Source organism: Moschus berezovskii, chromosome 12 (genome assembly GCF_049115385.1).
Source record: "Moschus berezovskii isolate FMDL1 chromosome 12, NW_MosBer_1.0, whole genome shotgun sequence".
Classification (NCBI taxonomy): Eukaryota; Metazoa; Chordata; class Mammalia; order Artiodactyla; family Moschidae; genus Moschus; species Moschus berezovskii.
Window position 1 is genome coordinate 76,730,875 of NC_142471.1, and position 23,862 is coordinate 76,754,736.

At 34.9% G+C, this 23,862-nt stretch overlaps 1 protein-coding gene across 1 annotated transcript in view; it reads left to right on the forward strand.

Moving 5' to 3' along the window:
• Positions 1 to 22,268, forward strand: part of SMC3 (structural maintenance of chromosomes 3) — a 37,326-nt gene extending 15,058 nt beyond the window's left edge. The window contains exons 8-29 of the mRNA XM_055424679.2: positions 284 to 401; positions 1,396 to 1,571; positions 2,091 to 2,171; positions 2,397 to 2,561; positions 2,863 to 2,984; positions 4,119 to 4,332; positions 9,600 to 9,703; positions 9,884 to 9,983; positions 10,617 to 10,777; positions 11,106 to 11,247; positions 12,852 to 13,002; positions 14,745 to 14,897; positions 16,111 to 16,262; positions 17,097 to 17,255; positions 17,866 to 17,973; positions 18,466 to 18,574; positions 19,205 to 19,452; positions 19,542 to 19,754; positions 20,025 to 20,216; positions 20,371 to 20,548; positions 21,126 to 21,232; positions 21,870 to 22,268. Coding sequence (XP_055280654.1) covers positions 284 to 401; positions 1,396 to 1,571; positions 2,091 to 2,171; positions 2,397 to 2,561; positions 2,863 to 2,984; positions 4,119 to 4,332; positions 9,600 to 9,703; positions 9,884 to 9,983; positions 10,617 to 10,777; positions 11,106 to 11,247; positions 12,852 to 13,002; positions 14,745 to 14,897; positions 16,111 to 16,262; positions 17,097 to 17,255; positions 17,866 to 17,973; positions 18,466 to 18,574; positions 19,205 to 19,452; positions 19,542 to 19,754; positions 20,025 to 20,216; positions 20,371 to 20,548; positions 21,126 to 21,232; positions 21,870 to 21,941 — 3,225 coding nt within the window. The 3' untranslated portion in view covers positions 21,942 to 22,268. The remainder of the gene's footprint in view (positions 1 to 283; positions 402 to 1,395; positions 1,572 to 2,090; positions 2,172 to 2,396; positions 2,562 to 2,862; positions 2,985 to 4,118; positions 4,333 to 9,599; positions 9,704 to 9,883; positions 9,984 to 10,616; positions 10,778 to 11,105; positions 11,248 to 12,851; positions 13,003 to 14,744; positions 14,898 to 16,110; positions 16,263 to 17,096; positions 17,256 to 17,865; positions 17,974 to 18,465; positions 18,575 to 19,204; positions 19,453 to 19,541; positions 19,755 to 20,024; positions 20,217 to 20,370; positions 20,549 to 21,125; positions 21,233 to 21,869) is intronic.
• The last annotated feature ends 1,594 nt before the right edge of the window (positions 22,269 to 23,862 follow it).

A 23,862-nucleotide genomic window follows, 5' to 3' on the forward strand; every position in this document is an offset into this window, starting at 1 on the left:
TTTTATAAGAGCACTGCTGTCACCCTAACTCTTTATGCTATAATTTCTTATTTTGTTTTGTTTTTCATCATGGCACTTACAGTGTAACAGTATGTGTACTTCCTGTACTTCCTGGGTTTTTTCCCACTAGAATGTAGGTTTCTTGAGGGTAAGATCTTTTCTGTTCATTGCTGTTCTCCCATTGTGAATTCATACTTAAAACGTGGCATGTGAATACCTTTCAAGGTAGAGTTCTTAAAGAGCAATGTAGCTCTGTAAATAATTATTTTTCTAAAATTTTTAGATTAACCAGATGGCAACAGCACCGGATTCTCAGAGACTAAAACTATTAAGGGAAGTAGCTGGTACTAGAGTGTATGATGAACGAAAAGAAGAAAGCATATCTTTAATGAAGGAAACAGGTAAAATAAATGTTATTTTGGCTTATTTCTTTTATTCTGTGAATTGCTTTTTCATTGTGTTATGATACTTGAGAGAAGTTGTCTATTCTCAGGAGTATATTGTATAATAATTTGCCTGTAGACCGACTGGAAAGAAAATTAGTATTAGGCAGTTTAAGGTTTGAGAATTCTAACAATTTTTCTCTCTGAGTAAAGAATTATTACTGTAAGATAATAGTACCATTCTAGGTCAGCTGCTTTGTGCCTTTAAAGTCTTTCTCATTATTAGTGAGGATAACACATTTGGATGTATTCCTCAGGAAAAAAAAATGCTGAAATATCAGTTGGCATTAGGTTTTAATTTATTCAGAAGCAAGTAAATGTAAAATGTAAACTTTGAACTTAGATTCTTCCTTAGTACATTCATTATGGAAACTCAACTGTGCCTTTCAAGTGCTGTGTCCTTTCATGGCTTAGTCAGAGACCCTTAGTTCAAAGTCTAAATAATAGTTACTTGATATTGAGACTTTAGACTTGCCCTCTCTAGTCCAAAGCATTCCCATCTGTGAAGTCCCTTTTTATAGTTTGTAGTGGCGAATAGACGAGCAAAGTAGCACCATGATTGGAATATAGTAAGTACTCAGTATATGGCAGCTATATAGATAATGCTGTTATAAGAATTGAGAAACAGTGACACCAGTGATATTAAGTAGGGTTTTGTTTTTTTTTTCTTAATGTCATGGGGAGGCACATTAACTTTTAAAGGAAGCTTAAACAGAGGCCTGTACCACGTGTAATATAAGAATCAGTGTCACCATGTTTAAGTTTATTATCTCATACTTTCCATAATAAAGCATTTTAATTGCCATTTTAGTATCTTAGATTTGGTTACCACCTAATATCAAAGAAATAATGCTAAAGTGCTTAAGATTAAGTTTAACACAGTATATTTGAGAATTGATACTATGTAAAAATTTTATTCAACTCCTTCACCCTTCTCCCATTTTTTTTTAAGAGGGAAAACGGGAAAAAATCAATGAGTTGTTAAAATACATTGAAGAGAGATTACATACCTTAGAGGAAGAAAAGGAAGAACTAGCTCAGTATCAAAAGTGGGATAAGATGAGACGAGCCCTGGAATATACCATTTACAATCAGGAACTTAACGAGACTCGTGCTAAACTTGATGAGGTAAAATACTTACCTTTGCCACTTGTTTAATTTTATTTTTATGAATATATTAAACTCATACTATATTTATACTTTGCAATGATTTTTTAAATACAGACCTCAAAATTTTAAAACTTCTTAGTGAATTCATTTCTCAGCAAATTTTCTCTTTGAGTTTACTCCAAGGAAAATGACCCACGTGGTCCTTGCTCTAGTTGCATCTGAAATATAATTAGGTGGTGGTGTCAGGCAGACCAGGATGAGAAGAAAACAGCTTTTAGGGTTTCACGAATTTCTTTCTTGGCTTTTTAAGGTGTATTTTGTAACTAGTATTGCTGACATTTTGTGCAAAAATTTGTTTTAGGTGATGCTGAAAACTATAGGCATTTTCTGTTTAAAACCAATACAGTTAGTTTTGGGGAAAATATTTTTTAAGTGAATGCTTGTTTTAGCAGATAGTTAAAGATTTTTACTAGATGTTATAAAATATTGAACAAATACAAAATGGATTAGAAATCATAGCTTGGTTTTTTTTTCCAGCTTTCTGCTAAGCGAGAGACAAGTGGAGAAAAATCCAGACAATTAAGAGATGCTCAGCAGGATGCAAGAGATAAAATGGAGGTAAGGTTATAAACTAGACTTAGGTTAACTTGTAAGTTAAGCTTTCTGTACCGGAATTATGGAATGGTAACTTCAAGTAGTGGTGTCACTGGGATTGAGTATTAGAAAGAGAGTATTACTGAAAGTTTAAATAAGAGAGAAAGAAGAGACAAACTAATGGTGTCCTGGTTTTGCTTTTGTATTTCTAGTTATCTAACTTGTTTCTATTTGATACTTTTTGAATAGGATATTGAGCGCCAAGTTAGAGAACTGAAAACAAAAATTTCAGCTATGAAAGAAGAAAAGGAACAGCTCAGTGCTGAAAGACAGGAACAAATTAAGCAGAGAACTAAGTTGGAGCTTAAAGCCAAGGATTTACAAGATGAATTGGCAGGCAATAGTGAACAGAGGGTAAGTTAAAATGCTGAAAATGAAAGACATAAATGTTCAGGTGAGTGGGAATTGCAGAGGACAGTCCTTCCTGTGACAGGGGTGCATGCTTGAATTTTTGTAAAAAATTTGGCACATTAAAATAATTTGCATTCAAGTTGCAACTGAGTACTATCAGTTACTTACATTTAAAAATTAGTTTTATGTTGCAGGATCAATTTTCTCATGAATTTTTTTCATGAGAAAATATCTTATGCTAGACTTATAAATAAGAAAAGTTTTTAAACAGATGGCATTTTTACTTATCTTGCTTTATTTACAGAAACGCTTATTAAAAGAAAGGCAGAAGCTGCTTGAAAAAATAGAAGAAAAGCAGAAAGAACTGGCAGAAACAGAACCTAAATTCAACAGTGTAAAAGAAAAAGAAGAGCGAGGAATTGCTAGGTCTGGGACTTTTTTCACCAATTTTAATTTTCTACATGTTTCCTCTATAGAACCTTATTATATAAAGAATTATAGGTTAGGAAGTTAGTAATTAAAGGCAAAAAGTAATTAAGGACAAAAAATTAAATGCCCATTTCAAAGTAACAGCCAATACTGTGGGCCAGTATTAGTATATGCATATTGCCTGTTTAGAAGCCATAGATGATCCACAGTATCCTCACTATAAGTTTGACAGATTTAAGACCCTGGGAAGTTCAGTAACTTGCACATAATAATATAGCTACATTTTGGACTTTTAAAAACATGAATGATGATTGTTCTTTTTTTTACCCAAATTGTATCCTGCTGTGTGTTCGTTCTGCCACCTTCTTTTCATACTTGATGTCTTTTAACATCTAGACGTTTTAGTTTCTGTCTGTAGATTGGACTTGCCAGTGTTTGCCAACTTCACAGTTTAGTACATTATCGTGTTTTTATGCCTCATATGTTCATTTTAATGAATTTCCTGTTTATAGCCTTGTCCTTTTTTTTCCTGATTTTTTTTTTTTTTTTACTGTTTGATAGGATTGTTTTATGTTATCTGGGGGTTAATATTTGTCCTGTATGTTGTATGTGTTTTCTCTTGCCTTTTAACTTTTATAATGTCTTTCATTGTAAGGTGTTGAAAATGTTTAAATAGTTAAGTATAGTTGGAGCATTTTTGAAAATCCCTGAGGTAGGGTGCTAGATTTGTCTAGGTTTAGTGACTAACCTAGACCAGGAAGGACCTTAAATCCTTAGAGGATGGGCTGTTTTACCTGAATTTCACTGTGATTTTGAAGTTAAATTAATGTTATATAGAGCTAGTCCTAGAAGCACTATTAGATAACAGTTGCTTTTTGTACTCAATTCCTTTTTTTCCCCCCTTTTTCCCCATGTGGCTTGTGGGGTCTTAGTTCCCTGACTATCAAACCCAGGCCCTCGCAGTGAGAGTACAGAGTCCTAATCAATGGACCACCAGGGAATTCTTCTTCTTTCCTTCTTGTATGGAATTAAAAAAATGGTTATCTCTCTGTACTCTTGAGGTATTGATTACAATTAAACTTGGTTATTTCCTGTTCTCCTTTTCAATGCATTCTTTTCTATCTTGTGTAGATTGGCCCAAGCTACCCAGGAAAGAACGGACCTTTATGCAAAGCAGGGTCGAGGAAGCCAGTTTACATCAAAAGAAGAAAGGGATAAGTGGATTAAAAAGGAACTCAAGTCTTTAGATCAAGCTATTAATGACAAGAAAAGACAGATTGCAGCTATACATAAGGATTTGGAGGACACTGAGGCAAATAAAGAGAAAAATCTGGAGCAGTATAATGTAAGAACTTTTATAGCTGCTTTGTGAAATCTTTGCGTGTGAACATGTGCAGGTTTATCTGTTTCTTTAAGTTTTATTTGTAAATAGTTTATCATAAAATACACAAGACAGATACTTAATTAGATAAGACCAGCACAGTTTAATATTACACATATGGTAGTTCTTTTTCTTAAAGATTTTTTGCCATGTCAGTGAGTGTCCATATAGATTAAATATATTTTAAAATATGAGTCAGTAACATGTACTTGGATGGAGGAGCCTGGTAGGCTGCAGTCCGTGGGGTCGCTAGGGGTCGGACACGACTGAGCGACTTTACTTTCAATTTTCACTTTCACATATTGGAGAAGGAAATGGCAACCCACTCCAGTGTTCTTGCCTGGAGAATCCCAGGGACGGGGGAGCCTGGTGGGCTGCCGTCTATGGGGTCACACAGAGTCGGACACAACTGAAGTGACTTAGCAGCAGCAGCAGCAACATGTACTTGGACTGTACACTTTAAGTGATATCATACAAATCTAAAGTGACTATAATAATTTAAAATATTTCCATTTTTATATAATAATGTAATATTCTATCAATGTAATAACTTACTGCAGAATATATTTTGTTAACACATTGGTGATTTTATAACACTTTCTAAATGAATTAAACTTTCACTCTGCATGTTTAGTTAGCATTTTCTTAAAAATTGAAGTAGAAGATAAAACAATTACTTTGAGTAAGAAAGATTGTAAATTATTTAAAATTAGAGAAAAATGCTTTCTTAAGTGATACTTGTGGATATATATAGGTGATTAGAAGATGATCGAAGTGGTGAGAAGGGAGTGTGTAGGACAGGTGTAGGGTAAGAATATATTTATTTATTTATTTATTTATACACGTGCCTAGAAGGAACCTTTTTCCCTTATAAGGTCTTCACCGTTGGTATGGTCGGTTTATCAGAAAAGTCACTGAAAACATAAAATCTTAAATATGTATGCTTATATGCATTTCATGTATAATGTTTACATGTATTTATATATAAATATTTAAAGATAGGTGTATGCTTATGTACCAGTCTTTATTTTTAGACATTTTTTAAAGAGCATCTTTGGGTTCACAGCAAAATTGAGAGGAAGGTATAGAGATTTCCCATATACTGCCTACCCCCACACCTGAATAGCCTTCTTTATCACCATTCTTCACCAGAGTGTATATCAATCTTGATGTAGAACCCAAGATATTTCTTATGAATAGGAGTAGTGATTGGCATTCCAAGGGGACTTTCATGTTATGAGCTGCACATGTAAATACAGTTCTCCTTAAAGTTGGATAAAAACAATTCTGGATTCAATATAAGATCATATATTGCATTTAGTTGTCCTGTTTCTGTTATCTGCTTTAATCTGCATCAACTCTTCAGTCTTTCTTTGACTTTGTGACTTGACATTTTAAATTACTGTTATAAAATATGTGCATGTGTGCTCAGTCGTGTCCAACTCTGCGACCCCATGGACTGTGGCCCACCAGCCTACTCTTTTCATGGGATTTTTCAGGCAAGAATGCTGGAGTAGTTGCCATTTCCTCCTCCAGGGGATCTTCCCCACCCAGGGATTGAACCTGTGTCTCCTGCCTTGATAGGCAAATTCTTTACCACTGAGCCACCAGTTCAGTTCAGTCACTCAGTCACGTCGGACTCTGCGACCCCATGTAGTACAGCACGCCAGGCCTCCCTGACCATTACCAACTCAAACTCCTGTCCATTGAGTCACTGATGCCATCCGACCATCTCATCTTCTGTTGTCCCCTTCTCTTCCCACCTTCAATCTTTTCCAGCATCGGGGTCTTTTCAGATGAGTCAGTTCTACACATCAGGTGGCCAAAGTGTTGGAGTTTCAGCTTCAGCATCAGTCCTTCCAATGAATATTCGGGACTGATTTCCTTTAGGATGGACTGGTTGGATCTCCTCGCTGTCCAAGGGACTCTCAAGAGTCTTCTCCAACACCACAGTTCAAAAGACTCAATTCTTCAGCACTTAGCTTTCTTTATAGTCCAACTCTCACATTCATACATGACTACTGGAAAAACCGTAGCTTTGACTAGACGGACCTTTGTTAGCAAAGTAATGTCTCTGCTTTTTAATATGCTGTCTAGATTGGTCGTAACTTTTCTTCCAAGGAGCAAGTGTCTTTTAATTTCATGGCTGCAGTCACCATCTGCGGTGATTTTGGAGCCCCAAAAAATAGTCAGCCACTGTTTCCCCATCTGTTTGCCATGAAGTGATGAGACCAGATGCCATGATCTTAGTCTTCTGAATGTTGAGTTTTAAGCCAACTTTTTCACTCTCCTCTTTTACTTTCATCAAGAGGCTCTTTAGTTCCTCTTTGCTCTTTGCCATAAGGGTGGTGTCATCTGCGTATTTGAGGTTATTGAGATTTCTCCCAGCAATCTTGATTCCAGTTTGTGCTTCATCCAGTCCAGCATTTCTCATGATGTACTCTGCCTATAAGTTAAATAAGCAGGGTGACAACATACAGCCTTGATGTACTCATTTCCCAATTTGGAAACAGTCTGTTGTTCCATGTCCAGGTCTAACTTGTTTCTTGACCTGCATATAGATTTCTTAGGAGGCAGGTCAGGTGGTCTGGTATTCCCATCTCTCTGAGAATTTCCCAGTTTGTTGTGATCCACACTGTCAAAGGCTTTGGCATAGTCAATAAAGCAGAAATAGATGTTTTTCTGGAACTCTCTTGCCTTTTCAGTGATCCAGCGGATGTTGGTAATTTGATTTCTGATTCCTCTTAAAACCATCTTGAACGTCTGGAAGTTCATGGTTCAAGTACTGTTGAAGCCTCGCTTGGAGAATTTTGAGCATTACTTTGCCAGTGTGTGAGATGAGTGCAATTTTGTGGTAGTTTGAGCTTTCTTCGGGATTGGAATGAAAACTGACCTTTTCCAGTCCTGTGGCCACTGCTGAGTTTTCCAAATTTGCAGACATATCCAGTGCAGCACTTTTATAGCATCATCTTTCAGAGATTTGAAATAGCTCAACTGGAATTCCATCACCTCCACTAGCTTTGTTCATAGTGATGCTTCCTAAGGCCCACTTGAGTTTGCACTCCAGGATGTCTGGCTCAAGGTGATTGATCACACTGTTGTGATTATCTGGGTTGTGAAGATCTTTATTGTATAGTTCTGTGTATTCTTGCCACCTCGTCTTAAATACCTGCTGCTTCTGTTAGGTCCATACCGTTTCTGTCCTTTATTGTGGCCACCTTGCATGAAATGTTCCCTTGGTATCTCTTAATTTTCTTGAAGAGATCTCTAGTCTCTCCCAGTCTATTGTTTTCCTTTATTTCATTGCATTGATCACTGAGGAAGGCTTTCTTATCTCTCCTTGCTGTTCTTTGGAACTCTGCATTCAAATGGATATATCTTTCGTTTTCTACTTTGTCTTTCACTTCTCTTCTTTTCACAGCTATTTGTAAGGCCTCCTCAAACAAGCATTTTGCCTTTTTGCATTTCTTTCTCTTGGGGATGGTCTTGATCCCTGCCTCCTATACAATGACATGAACCTCCATCCATAATTCTTAAGGCGCTCTATCAGATCTAATCCAATGAATCTATTTGTCATTTCCATTGTATAATCATAAGGGATTTGATTTAGGTCAGACCTGAATGGGCTAGTGGTTTTCCCTGCTTTCTTCAATTTAAGTCTGAATTTTCAATAAGGAGTTCATGATCTGGCCACAGCTCCCGGTCTTGTTTTTGCTGACTGTATAGAGCTTCTCCATCTTTGGCCGCAAAGAATGTAATCTGATTTCAGTATTGACTATCTGGTGATGTCCATGTGTAGAGTATTCTCTTGTGTTGTTGGAAGAGGATGTTTGCTATGACCAGTGTGTTCTCTTGGCAAAACTCTATTAGCCTCTGCCCTGCTTCATTCTGTACGCTTGTTATTCCAGGTATTTCTTGACTTCCTACTTTCGCATTCTAGTCCCCTGTAATGAAAAGGACATCTTTTCTGGGTGTTAGTTCTAGAAGGTCTTGTAGGTCTTCATAGAAACATTCAGTTTCAATTTCAGCTTCTTCAGCATTACTGGTCAGGGTATAGACTTGGATTACTGTGATACTGAATGGTTTGCCTTGGAAACGAACAGAGATCATTCTGTCATTTTTGAGATTGTATCAAGTACTGCTTTTCCGACTCTTTTGTTGATTATGATGGCTACTCCATTTCTCCTGAGCTACTTCAGAAGCCCATTTATAAAGTACATATTATCTATTACCATATGCACTTATGTATTATATATTAGGAGTTTGCCCATTTAATCCAATTTTTAGTGACTCATCTTTGAGTGTGTTCAAAACTAAATCAGTTTTTTAAAGGAACAACTTTTCCTTGTACTCATATCATCAGTTTATCTAATGTTTAATGTAATCAGTCACCTAAAAACAAAAACATACTAGGGAGCAAACAGAACTGATTCTGTAACCATAAACAGCTCAGCTGGTAGACAAGTGACCAGGAGTAATAGACTGCTGGCCAGTGTGCTTTGGACTTTGGTCAGGAATGGAAAACAGATTGATTGAGGTAGTCAGTTATTTGGGAATTTGTTAGTATTGTTTCAGTTGAGATAGCTACAGTCCTGTCTTAAAAGGCATTTTTGTCTTGAGTTCACAGAAATATCAACCTCAACAGATGCCCTTTTTGAAAAAGCTTGGTTCTAAAACAGGACTTTGCAGTGAGAGGTTTTATTTATTCTTTTTCAAGTTTGAAATTATTTTTCAATATTTCAGTCACATTTAAGTTTATCAAAATGACCACTTGGGAGGGTGAACTCTGTTCTTTATACTGGATAGAGATGATTTTACAGTGCTAATTACAGTGTGCAAAAGAGCCTTTTGCTTCTTAGTATGTTCCTAAATCTCTTGTGTTGGGGTGTGTGTGTAGAGGGGGCCATGTGAAAAGTATGCACTGTAGTGTTTTGAGAATTAATAAATTTTTTTCTTCTAAAATTGTAGAGTATATATTATAGAAGTAGTAAGGTCATTAATGAACAAATTAATTATTTTTATACATGTATGTGCTTGTTAAACCATCACCACAATTAAGATAACAAGCTTATTGATCACCCCAAAATGTTTCCCATATCCCTTGGTAATTCCTCCCTCTCCCCTTTCCTGGCCTCTTCCATCCTCTGGTAACAATTGACCTGCTTTGTGTTATTAGGGATTAGTTTGTATGAAATTAGATTTTAAAATTTGAATTATTTTTATTTCCATAGAAACTGGATCAGGATCTTAATGAAGTCAAAGCTCGAGTTGAAGAACTGGACAGAAAATACTATGAAGTAAAAAATAAGAAAGATGAATTACAAAGTGAAAGAAAGTTAGTATAGACTAATGTATGCCTTGATATTTTTGAGTAATGCTAGTTACTGGCTGTTAAATGGTCTTTAAGTTATAAATTAACTACAGAAGTTTAATTTCAGTCTTCCCTCAAAATTGTATACTGTTAGCGTATTATCTTAATTTTAAAATTGAAGACAGTCTATTTTTTATTGATTAGTTACTTGTGGAGAGAAGAGAACGCAGAACAGCAGGCACTTGCTGCTAAAAGAGAAGATCTTGAAAAGAAACAGCAACTTCTTAGAGCTGCAACAGGAAAGGTGGGTAGGTTTTTTTCATTACCTCAGTTTGCATTGAATCAGTTATTACTGCATAAGAATTTATTAGCTTTCAAGATAAGAATGCAAATTAACTTGTCTTATAAACATGAAATACTGGATATCATTTAAGCACCCATGCTATTAAAAATAGCACTTTTGATTTCTGGCACATTTGATTTTCTTCTAAAAATGAAGGGTCCATTTTTAATGCTAATGTCATGGAACAGAATCCATAATACAAGGTGTTGCATGTAGTTGGTATATTTCAAGGGAGTTGACCTATTGTTGGAGAGGGTATTTAATCTGTGGTATAGTTTTTAAAGTTTTTATTGGAATATAGTTGATTTACAGAGTTGTATTAGTTTCAGGTGTTCAACAAAGGGAATCAGTTATACATATAAGTAATTCTACTCTTTGTTAGATTCTTTTTCAAATAGGGCATTACTGAGTATTGAGTAGAGCTCCTTGTGCTGTACAGTAGGTTCTTACTAGTTGTCTGTTTTATATAGTTGTGTATATGTCAATCCCAATCTCCCAATTTGGTATATTTTCTTAATGTAGAGAGCAGTGGGGGCATTTTATATCAGCATGAGTGCCATTAGCAATATTTTACAATTTTTTGTTTCTGAACAGGCCATTTTAAATGGAATAGATAGCATAAATAAAGTGCTAGACCACTTCCGTCGAAAAGGAATAAACCAGCATGTTCAAAATGGCTATCATGGGATTGTGATGAATAACTTTGAATGTGAGCCTGCTTTCTATACATGTGTGGAAGTCACTGCTGGAAACAGGTGAGATTTGTTCTTTTGCTTGATGTTTTGAGTTTTGAAAGAAAAGAGGGAATAAGAATAACCTAAGAAATAACTTTTTGTAGTTTAAATATATCCTCTTATTTAATATTCCAATCCTCTTTTATTTAATATTCCAATTAAAGACGTTGATGCTAAGTGTTTGTTCCTAGATGCAGAAACTACAACTTCTCCTTTTTGTACTTTCTCTCCCTCCACTGGAATTTTCTGAGTAGCCCTCCCCATACAAATTGGATTGCATAGAAAAAAGTAACTTGTTTGCGTAAATGTTTAAAGCACTTTGGACCTATCTCTTTCTCTTTACATGTAGGTTATTTTATCACATTGTTGATTCAGATGAAGTCAGCACGAAGATTTTGATGGAGTTTAATAAAATGAATCTCCCTGGAGAGGTTACTTTCCTGCCTCTTAACAAGTTAGATGTAAGGGATACTGCCTATCCTGAAACCAATGTGAGTTGGTGTGTGTTGAAGTCTGTCTTTCAAAAAGTTTTTTTCTTGGTTTAGCACGTGTTAGTGCACAACAAGCACTGTACACTGTGGCTCACACGGTCTGTGAGGTAAACATGCCTTTCTTACTGTAAAGGACAGTTAATGCTGGATGAGGGAAGGAAGGCAGGCAGAGGTCACAGCCATGACAAACCATTGCACAGTGTGTTAAAATACATCAGTGCAGGATATTCTGAGAGTGTAACTCAAGGAGACAAAAGTAAGATTTAATAATTGGAGAAGCATTCCCTGAGGAAGTATCATTTAAAGTAAATAAGGTTTCTGAATATTCTTTTTTTGAAACGGCTTATAAATTAGATTAAAAATATCTAGCAAGATGATAGGCTCTGAAAGCATAACGTTGCTCTTGTTATTAGTTGGTATGCTTTTTAACAGATTAAAAATATTACCTACACATCATCCTTGATAAAAATGTAATTGCTTTGAGGTGTTTGGCTTCAGAATGTTGATGGGTAGTAGCCATTATTTCACTGTTTTTTAAGGTTAAAGCTAAAACCCTGGGAGAATGATCTACAGTTGAAGAGGAACAGTGAGAATCTTATGAGCTATTTAAGTGGTCTAGCTTTTTCTTTTAAATCTACAAATTATCTCTGAAGTTTGAGGAGGAGAAATTGAGTCCTAAATGTGATATGTGAGTGAAGCAAGTCACGAAAGAATGCATATAGTGTTGTTCCCTTTACAATACCTGAACAAAAGTAATCTTAGATGATAGAACTACAAGTGCAAGGAAGTGATTACCACAAAATAATAAGAGTGGTCATCACCAGTGGTATAACCGTTGGAGATAACCAGTGTGATTAGAAGAGGGCTACGCTCATGACTTCTGGGTTTTATAGTACTGTTTTGTTTCTTGTCCTACATGGTGGTTATGTTGGTGTTTGGTTTGTAATTATTAATTTAAGCTTAATATATTTATTGCTTTTTTCTGTATGTAGGATGTATTTCCTAATTAAAAATTCGATTCTGCCAGTTGAGAGAGAAAAAAGGGAAAATAAATTTTATCTGAAAAAAAATATTTTTCTGAGTATTTAACTAAGGTTATATGTGCGTAGATTATTAGATGAAAATAAAATGAAAGTATTTTGAGAATATACTACTAGTTTATATTCGTCCCTTCTGTGTGACAGATGCTATCCTAAATGTTTCACATTTATAACTCGCCTAGTCTTAACAACTTTATGAGGAAGGTACTGTTGTTATTGTAGTTCAGTAGATGAGTACAGAAGTTAAGCAACTTGTCCAGAGCACACATCTGAGAAGCAGAACTGAGATTTGAACTTCAGCAGTCTGACTCCAGAGCCACTGAGCTCTTTATCACTGTACTCTGAAAACCTCTATACTATTGAAAACCTGGATGACTTACATGAGTACAATTTCAGGGATTTTTCAGTAGAATGATTTTTCTCACTTGTTCAGTATAAAAATCAACAGTTTTGAAATGTAAAGGCATTTTATGTTTCAGAAAAATGTAATTTACAATTCTGATAACATATTTTAATTAATTGTGTTGTGATTTCTTTGCTTGCTAACAACATACTCATTTTTAGGATGCTATTCCTATGATAAGTAAGTTGAGGTACAATCCCAGATTTGACAAAGCTTTCAAACATGTATTTGGAAAAACACTTATTTGTCGTAGTATGGAAGTTTCAACCCAGTTGGCCCGTGCTTTCACTATGGACTGCATTACCTTGGAAGGTTCGTAATATTAATTATTAGCTTTGAACAAATAAATCCTTTAAAAGTGTTTGAAAATTCATGTCCAGTTACTTCTCATTTTTAAGTCCTGTTGGTTTATTCAAGTCAGAATTTAAGCAAGGTTAACATTTTATGTTTAATTGATGTCTCAAATATAATCATTTAATGCATAGTAGAATTTCTTAACTTTTTTGGCATCATGGACTTGTTTGGTGAAGCCTCTGGCACCTTTCTCAAAAAATTTTTAAATGTATTAAAATACTTTGGATCACCAAAGAAACCAGTTGGCATGGTTATCACAGTATTTCTAGAAATATGACATTGTAATTTATTCTTTAAGATACTAAAAACGAGGTTTAGCAGTGGACCTCATGAATTTTATTTTGAGTGACGATTAAGAACCTCTGTATATAGGTTCACTTGTCCTCATTTTATATTTTTTTTCTCCCCTATATGTTTACAGGGAAGCATAAGCAGTATACTATAGCACAGTTCTCCTGTTTTCCTCCCACCCCCAGAAATTTACTTTTTCAAAGAAATTCTTGTGTTCTGTCTTCATTTTTATTCATTCTTTTTACTATTCTATTTGCAGCAGTGATTTCCAACATCCTGTCCTCCAGGTCACTTATCCATTCTTCTGCATCAGTTATTCTGCTATTGATTCCTTTTAGTGTGTTGTTCATCTCGTTTGTTCTTTAGTTCTTCTAGGTCTCTGATAAACATTTCTGCATCTTCTCAATCTTTGCCTCTTCTATTTCTGAGATTCTGGATCATCTTGACTATCATTCTGAGTTCTTCTTCTGGAAGATTGCCTCTCTCCACTTCATGTGGTTGTTTTTCTGGGATTTTATCTTGCCCCTTCATCTGGGACAAAACCCTCTGCTTTTTTCATCCTGGTTAACTTTCTGTGATGTGGTTTTCGCTTTAGCCACTGCAGGATTGTGGTTCTTCTTGCTTCTTCTGTCTGCCCTCTCAGAAATCTTGTGTGTTGTGGATTTGTCTTACTGCTTCCTCTTTATTAGGTTAGGTTAAGCATTGGCATGAGTGATGTGTACTTACTGCGTCACTTTGTGTACCACTGTTGGTGATACCAGGTTTGACCACCAGCAGATCTTGGTTGTAAAGGTACCTTTTTCCCTTTGTAAGTAATAAATGATATGTGGGATTATCCTTTAAGGACATTTGAATATCAGGTTCCCCAAAAAGTTTTTTGCCAAGGGTTTAGCATCCTTTGGTGACTGTTGCCTGACTTGTTTAATACATTGAGGGTTTCAAAATGATCATTCTAAAATTCCATGATTGCTTCTATATTTATTAGCTGTCACTTTTCTGTAAAGAAAAGCCCCCTCCTTTTTTCCTTTTTATATATTGCTGTGATTCATGGATTTTTTTTTATTATTCAATGTGTTACCAAATTGCATTATTTTTGATTTTCATATTTCCAGTTATGGCCATTGGGAATTTCAAGCTAGGTTCTGTGTCCTGTTGACATGTTCCTGTTAGTCTTTAACACTTCTTTCCTTTCTGGCAAATGTTTAGGTTTACCTGGAAGGTATATTTTTTAAGTGCAAGTGTTAATATTGTAAAATAACATTTTTTCCGGGATGGCTTAAACTCTTAATTTTTAAGTTCTTATTAAATAGGTAAAACCTTTAATCTAGTCGTTTGATTATGAATCAGTTTATTGTTGAATAAAGAAGTTGTTATACAGAATTACTAATTTTCTTATGTTTTATTAATAGGTGACCAAGTTAGTCATCGAGGTGCTTTGACTGGAGGCTATTACGATACAAGGAAGTCTAGACTTGAATTACAAAAAGATGTTAGAAAAGCGGAAGAAGAACTTGGCGAGCTTGAAGCAAAGCTCAATGAAAATCTGCGCAGAAATATTGAAAATATCTTTTTGTCTTGTGTTGCTGTAGAGAAAGAACTGTGTTTTGGTTGGAATATAGAATCTTTTGAGTGTTAGATGTATTTTCACATATACAGTGGGGGGAAATAGCCCAAATGTTTTATTTTTACTTTATTTAAGCTTGTGTAATATATCTGTTTAACTTCCAAAAACAGAAAACTAAAAACCATTGTAATATCCTTTGCTTAACTGTTACATAGTTAATGGCAATGAGTGTATTTCTGAGAGAAAAGAACCTGAGGAACACAGAAATTTAAAATTGTAAAGGGAGCTGAGGAGGATTTGTCAGACAATTATAGGAAGAAAACCAGGATAGGGTTTCAGTAGAAGAAGAATGGGCAGTATCAGGAATGCCACGTATTACAAAGAAGTTAAATATATAAGGATTGAAAAATGTCTATTAGGGATTATTATCTTGAGTCTCAGATTTAGTATTAGTGGAGGAAATGTCCATCAAAATGCAAGTCTTAGTAACCATGGTTCTTTCCGTTCTTTCAGATAAAAATGGTTTTCTGTTAAAAGTGACTAGTTTGGCTCAAAACTGAAACAGTTGTGCCATGTCTATTTTCTTAAAATAACCATGGTATAAGGCAAAAGTGCTTTGTATATATACCTTGCATTATGTCACACAATATTAAAAACAGGTACTCAAGAAGTGAAAATAATTATTTTTACTGTTTCATTAGGCTATTTTTATTGAAACTGGCATTTTAAAAATTGTGAGTGTATAGCTTCTTTGTCATCAGTTGGAAGCAAGAGCATAGAGAAGAAGGTAAATAAACGTCTTAGCTTTGACTTTGCATACTTTGAGATCTGCCCAAATTTGGCAAGATTTGAGCACAGGGCCTGGGAAAATACGTGAAGCCTCCTCTTCACATCTAACTCTTATATAGTGCTTTAAGCATAATAGCTTATATAGTAAATACTTGCTGAATGAAAAAAAAATATTTTAAAATGTATATCATTTAGCTTCCTTTAGGACTTTCCCATGGTTTTATTTATTTTGTATAGCAGTTGGTAAAATTATGTTATTTTGAGAGAGAAGTGGGTTAAAATGTTAAAAGCTTCTTTTATGACTCTACAGACTTGACATAGCATTTAACTGTGTTGTTATGGTACTTAAATTCAGGGAAATAGCTTAATCTAGGGATACAAATTAATAGACACTGAAGAGAATTTTCCTTAGCCTTGTATATGGATTAATAATGAAATTGATCAGCTGATGAACCAAATGCAGCAAATAGAGACTCAGCAAAGGAAATTTAAAGCATCTCGAGATAGCATATTATCAGAAATGAAGATGTTAAAAGAGAAGAGGCAGCAATCAGAGAAAACCTTTATGCCCAAGGTTCGTAAGTATGCTTTTTAAAAATATATAGATTTGAGGTAGACTATATATTGTGTAGGTTATATAACATACATTATGTTCCATTTTCATTTAGGCCCATACTTTGGGTATCTGCATGTATCTTTATCACACTTCTACTCATGAGTACTCAAGAGTCTACTTTTGTAGGCCAAATTCATATTTTCCAACTTCATTAAGCAAGTAGGCATTTTGAGCCATGGCATAAACGTATTGTCCAATATTCAGCCAGGTACCATTTGTGTCTATAAATACTATTTATGGATTTATTTGACTGCATTTTGTCCAAATTATATTAAAATGAATTAGAAAGTGAACTGTTACTGCTATTACAAATGATAATATCCATTGGTCTCATAAACATGAGCAGTTGGTGATGGACAGGGAGGCCTGGCGTGCTGTGATTCATGGGGTCACAAAGAGTCAGACACGACTGAGCGACTGAACTGAACTAATTTTGTACATGAATTATACTAAAACAACAAAGTTAAAAATGTAGTGTATATACCCACAATTAGACCACCCTAACATTCTAGCAACTTCTTTCTGTTCTTATGAATATGCATAATGATTTTTATATAGTTTGACCATGGAATATGATGTATTCCACACATCCTACATAACATTGCATCATAAACATTTTCTTGTTGCTGCATAGTTCTAATTATCAAATGTAATGGGCATCTCATATTTAATTGAGATAATATTATTTAAAGCCCACTTTAATATCAAATATACATGGTCTTCAATTTTTCACTACTGTAAGTGATACACGGACTAATACTGTTACTAATAAATGGAAAATCTGTCATATAGCAACGTAGCTTACAAAGTTTGGAGGCAAGTTTGCATGCTATGGAGTCCACCAGAGAATCATTGAAAGCAGAACTGGGAACTGATTTGCTTTCTCAACTTAGTCTTGAAGATCAGAAGAGAGTAGATGCACTGAATGATGAAATTCGTCAACTTCAGCAGGCAAGTACAGTTGACAGGAAAAAAAATTTTGTTGGTAATCAACTGTTGTGAAAAGTGTCTTTCTTGCTAGTAAAAAGTGTGAAAGAGATATTGAGAAAATATAAGATTTAGACTTTCAGTATCCTTAAAGTAAATGAGATTTTAGTAAGTTTTTCTAAACCTTATGATAGGATTGCATAAGAAATCTTTATTTTCTTTCATCTTATTTAATGCCTGCTTGTCATTAGTAAAATTGAGCTTGTTAGCTTTGCTGTATTTATTGATCTGACCACCTTTACATGTTTAAAAATATTGTTTTGATTAAACATTTTAATAACATTTGATTCTTAAATATAGATGTAAATAATTAACACTAAATTCAAAAAGTGAAAAACAGGAAAAGAAAAATATTTTTGGAAGTATGCCTTATAAAAAGAATCAGGCACAAAAATAGCCTTCTGAATAGATAAAAGAGTAGATGAAGAAAACAAAGGTCTTTTTGGAGAGGTATAAAACTCTTGTTTCAGCTCATTTGAACACAAGTAATGGAGACAACAACAGATTAACAGCATTCCTGTATGTGAAATGTACATGCCTATGTAGACAAACAACTTTTTCTTTTTTCTTCTAGGAAAACAGACAACTACTGAATGAAAGAATTAAATTAGAAGGTATTATTACTCGAGTAGAGACTTACCTCAATGAGAATTTGAGGAAACGCTTGGACCAAGTAGAACAGGTACGTTCTCTTTTGATGGTTTCTTGATGAGCATAACCTTTTGAATATGCTTATGTGAGAGGCTCTGATTTAGAGTATGGACTCTGGGGACAGAAAGACTAGCAGTCTGACTACCTGCCCTGGCTTGGAAATCTTACACTGCCACCTAGTGTACTGTGTTGGTCAAGTCATTTGATACTTCTAAGCTCCAGTTTCCTCTTGTGTAAAATAAGCATAGCAGTATGTTTTATGTGATTATCTGGCACATTCTAGGTACTCAGTAAATATTAGTTACGAATATTTTCTCATTAGTGGTCAGATGCTAAGAAATTTTTTTGTCATTAATCATTTTTTTCCTTAAGTATTTACAACTATTTGAAGTATGTTTTTTGGTTTCCTTAAGTGTTTATTCAAACATAACAGCTATATAAACATTGGCAGTCATAATCTTCTGAAACTAACAAAGTTTATATTTTTATGGCTTAATGCTCCTATGTTCCTTTTGTATTACAGGAACTCAATGAACTGAGAGAGACAGAAGGGGGTACTGTTCTCACTGCTACAACCTCAGAACTTGAAGCCATCAATAAAAGGGTGAAAGATACCATGGCAAGATCAGAAGGTGAATTTTTACTTTGTAAAAATGTTTTTGGTATCTAGTTAAATTTAGCTTATTCATTTTATAAGACTGTGTGTTACAAAATGAAATACCCAAACAGGCAAAAGCATGTACCAGAAGTTTTCGTTGTAAACAGTTTCTAGTGAACAGAGTTTAGAGTGTTGATTATAAATAGTCACCTTCATTTTATTGAAATGAAGTTTTTACGAGACCATACATTATTAGTTTCATTGACAAAAGCATGGAATAGCTGAATCAAGTTTCTTGACACTTAATTGCTGAGAAGAAAATTATTTTAGGTTTTTATAAACATTGAATAATAAAAACTTTATATTTAAATGGCTTGTGTACACTCCCAATTTTATTCTGAATTCTTTCATAAATTTTCACAGGAAAATTTAAACCTATTTATTTTGATAGATTTGACCATTAAAATCTTTGGTCAGAAAACAGTCTGGCCTTAAAACAGGTGTTATGGGGAATTGCCTGGCGATCCAGTGGTTAGGACTCCCTGCTTTCATGCCAAGGATCTAGATTCAATCCCTGGTTGGAGAACTAAGATCCTGCAAGCCGCATGGCTCAGCCAAAATAAAATAAGTGTTACGGCCTAATTTGGTTCCCCCCCCATTTTAGATTTGGACAATTCCATCGATAAAACAGAAGCTGGAATTAAGGAGCTGCAGAAGAGTATGGAGCGCTGGAAAAATATGGAAAAAGAACACATGGATGCTATAAATCATGATACTAAAGAACTAGAAAAGATGACAAATCGACAAGGCATGCTGCTGAAGAAGAAAGAAGAGTGTATGAAGAAAATTCGAGAACTTGGATCACTTCCTCAGGAAGCATTTGAAAAATACCAAACACTGAGCCTCAAACAGGTAAATCTAGTTGGTTTTAAATATGAAATCTCATTGCAAATTTTCCTACATGTGAGTTTATTTAAATGTTTTTTTTTTTCTCTTTATAGTTGTTTCGAAAACTTGAACAGTGCAACACAGAATTGAAGAAGTACAGCCATGTTAACAAAAAAGCTTTAGATCAGTTTGTAAATTTCTCGGAGCAGAAAGAAAAGTTAATAAAGCGACAAGAAGAGTTGGACAGGGGCTACAAATCAATCATGGAACTGATGAACGTACTTGAACTTCGAAAATACGAAGCTATTCAGTTAACTTTCAAACAGGTATGTTTCTGTTTGTAGTTAATACACAGGCTAACTTCAGATACTCAGTTTATCAATCTGTAAAGATTTTAAAGCTTTTTTTCCACTGATAATTGTTTAATACTTACAGACATCCAGTATATACACAACTCTTAACAGGATCAAATCTGTTATTCTTGTTCTTAAGATTAAAAAATAAAAATATTTTTGATTGCTTTTAAATAATTTTTGTCTTTGTTTTAAAAAGTACCTATTCCATTTGACACCTGTTTATATATTATTCATTTTAAGGTATCCAAAAACTTTAGTGAAGTATTCCAGAAGTTGGTCCCTGGTGGCAAAGCTACTTTGGTGATGAAGAAAGGCGATGTGGAAGGCAGTCAGTCCCAGGATGAAGGAGAAGGGAGTGGTGAAAGTGAGAGGGGCTCTGGGTCGCAAAGCAGTGTTCCATCAGTTGACCAGTTCACTGGAGTTGGAATTAGGGTAAAATAACTTTATATTCAGTTCTGCTGAGAGCATTATCATTGTTGAATATTTTGCAAATCTTAAACTGGTGCTCTGTATGCAATTTAATTTTAAGAGATGATGGTGATTTTACCCCCTTTGAAATATTAACTCTAATTAAATATTTTCTTAGGTGTCATTTACAGGAAAACAAGGTGAAATGAGAGAAATGCAACAGCTTTCGGGTGGACAGAAATCCTTGGTAGCTCTTGCTCTGATCTTTGCCATTCAGAAATGTGACCCAGCTCCTTTTTACTTGTTTGATGAGATTGACCAGGCTCTGGATGCTCAGCATAGAAAGGCTGTGTCAGGTACAGTTTTGGTTTCATAGTAACTTACTAGAAATGATATTTCTTGCTGCCTAAGGTTATCTGGGGAGACTAGACATGGTACTATTCAATAAAATAATTTCTCTTTTAACAAAGATTTTTAAATTTAATATTAGACTACAAAGTTTAGTTCTATGAGAAACATGAAACAATTGAAAATCCAACCCCAGTTAAACTTTTATACAAACGTCTCTCCTTTTAAAACTTGTTTTTCATAAACAGATTTGATTCTGTATTTAAATAATCTATACCTGATCTTTAGTAAGTTCAAAAGATCTTGGAGGAGTAGGTAGCAGGAAAAGGTTGCTTTTGGTTTTTCTGGATGAGAAAATTTACTTTGCTTTGAGATTATTTCTAATCCTATGTCAGAAAATGCTGCTTTTATATTCTGTAACTAAGATATCGGTGTTAAAGGTTTAACCCTAGCTTAAGAAACGATGCTTTCTGTAGATATATGCAAACAGGCAGTTTTAAATTTTAGGTTAAGAGTAAAGATCATTGCTTTTTAAATTTTTAGTTCTACTGAGAAAACGGTTTTATTAAATTACTCTTTTTACAGATATGATTATGGAGCTTGCTGTACATGCTCAATTCATTACAACTACTTTTAGGCCTGAACTGCTTGAGTCAGCTGACAAATTCTATGGTGTGAAGTTCAGAAATAAGGTAAAATTTGTCTATGTGAAGTTTAAGTTCATATAGTATTTAATCCATTGTATTTGTTCAGTTCTTTTTTTTGTTGTTACTTAAGTCATGAGAAAAAATTCAGATACTTGTTGCTTATCGGATGATGATATCTTTGTGAAAAACAACTTAAAATGTTTGTGAAGTTCATCAGGTTTTTTTTTGGCATTCATTGCATAGTTTTATTTTCATTGGCATTAAGAGACATTATCCTCCTCTCCAGTCTATTGAGTGCTTATTTAATGCACAGTCTTTAATATTTACATACATTGATTTATATTTGGTTAGACCACATGGCTCTTCCAGGTGTTTTCAGCCTTAAAATTCTTTGAAATAGCAAAGTAATAAAAACTGAACAAAAATGTGGTTCAGATATTTAGACGTTAGTACTTATCTGTATTTTCAGAGCATTAAAATGCGGAATATTTTTTAAATTCATGTGTTGAACAAACAGCATTAAAATAAGGGTTTTATCAGTCAGTGTTTTAGAGTCAGTTGACTTGAAATATGAAATTTATAGGTAACTGGCTGTATTTTTAAAATATTACCATATCTAGTGGGAACACTGATAAGTTTCTTTACAGTTTAACAGATTCTGTTTTTAATGTTTATTCTACAGGTTAGTCATATTGATGTGATCACAGCAGAGATGGCCAAAGACTTTGTAGAAGATGATACCACTCATGGTTAATTGGAAAATATTGCCCATTGGTCTGGAAGATGTGTATAGTAATATGATCCTTTTACCCAGGAACTGTAAATTTAAACCTAAATATCTGGTCGTTATTAATAGTTTTCAGCTTAGAGTATACATAGTCCTTTTATATTTCTGTCATTGTATTTTATAACATACTCTGTTAATGTTACATTTCTATTGATAGTTTAAGGATTTTATTTCCCACACAACTTTTTGTAAAGTGTTCTCGTGTTTTAAATCTTTTAAAATGTGCTAAATATTCTTTCCTAATTATTAAGTGTATTGCCTCTTTTTATAGCTTCAATTAAATAATTGGTTTTATGACTGTTTTATGTGGCTTTTTATTTATAGTTGTATGATTGGAAACAAATTTTTCTTAAATATCTGCTTTTTGTTTTGCTTAAGAAAAGGTCTGCCTTCACCTAAAAGAAGATTTTTAAAATATGGTTTAATATTCTGTTGAATTGCAATATGATTCCCAATCCTTGCTGCTTGTTTAAATCCATGGAGGGAGCTTTTAAAAATGTAACACCGCTTGAGTCTTTCCCTAGACCACTTGAATCCAAATCTCTAAGGGATAGAGTCTTCAGTTCAGTCGCTCAGTCGTGTCCGACTCTCTGCGACCCCATGAACCACAGCACGCCAGGCCTCCCTGTCCATCACCAACTCGCGGAGTTCACGCAAACTCATGTCCACAGAGTCGGTGATGCCATCCAGCCATCTCGTTCTCCGTCGTCCCCTTCTCCTCCCGCCCCCAACCTTTCCCAGCATCAGAGTCTTTTCCAGTGAGTCAACTCGTCGCATGAGGTGGCCAAAGTATTGCAGTTTCAGCTTTAGCATCAGTCCTTCCAGTGAACACCCAGGATTGATCTCCTCTAGAATGGACTGGTTGGATCTCCTTGCAGTACAAGGGACTCTCAAGAGTCTTCTCCAGCACCACAGTTCAAAAGCATCAATTCTTCGGCGATCAGCTTTCTTCACAGTCCAACTCTCACATCCATACATGACCACGGGAAAAACCATAGCCTTGACTAGATGGACCTTGGTTGGCAAAGTAATGTCTCTGCTTTTTAATGTACTATCAAGGTTGGTCATAACTTTCCTTCCAAGGAGTAAGCGTCTTTTAATTTCATGGCTGCAGTCAGCATCCGCAGTGATTTTGGAGCCCAAAAAAATAAAGTCTGACACTGTTTCCACTGTTTTTCCATCTATTTCCCATGAAGTGATGGGACCAGATGCCATGATCTTTGTTTTCTGAACGTTGAGCTTCAAGCCAACCTTTCACTCTCTTCTTTCACTTTCATCAAGAGGCTTTTGAGTTCCTCTTCACTTTCTGCCATAAGGGTAGTGTCATCTGCATATCTGAGGTTATTGATATTTCTCCCAGCAATCTTGATTCCAGCTTGTGCTTCTTCCAGCCCAGCGTTCCTCATGATGTACTCTGCATAGAAGTTAAATAAGCAAGGTGACAATATACAGCCTTGACGTACTCCTTTTCCTATTTGGAACCAGTCTGTTGTTCCATGTCCAGTTCTGACTGTTGCTTCCTGACCTGCATACAGGTTTCTCAAGAGGCAGGTCAGGTGGTCTGGGATTCCCATCTCTTTCAGAATGTTCCACAGTTTATTGTGATCCACACAGTCAAAGGCTTTGGCATAGTCAGTGAAGCATAAATAGATGTTTTTCTGGAACTCTTGCTTTCTCCATGATCCAGCGGATGTTGGCAATTTGATCTCTGGTGCCTCAGGCTTTTCTAAAACCTGCTTGAACATGGAGTTCACGGTTCACATATTGCTGAAACCTGGCTTGGAGAATTTTGAGCATGACTTTACTGGCATGTGAGATGAGTGCAATTGTGCGGTAGTTTGAGCATTCTTTGGCATTGCCTTTCTTTGGGATTGGAATGAAGACTGAC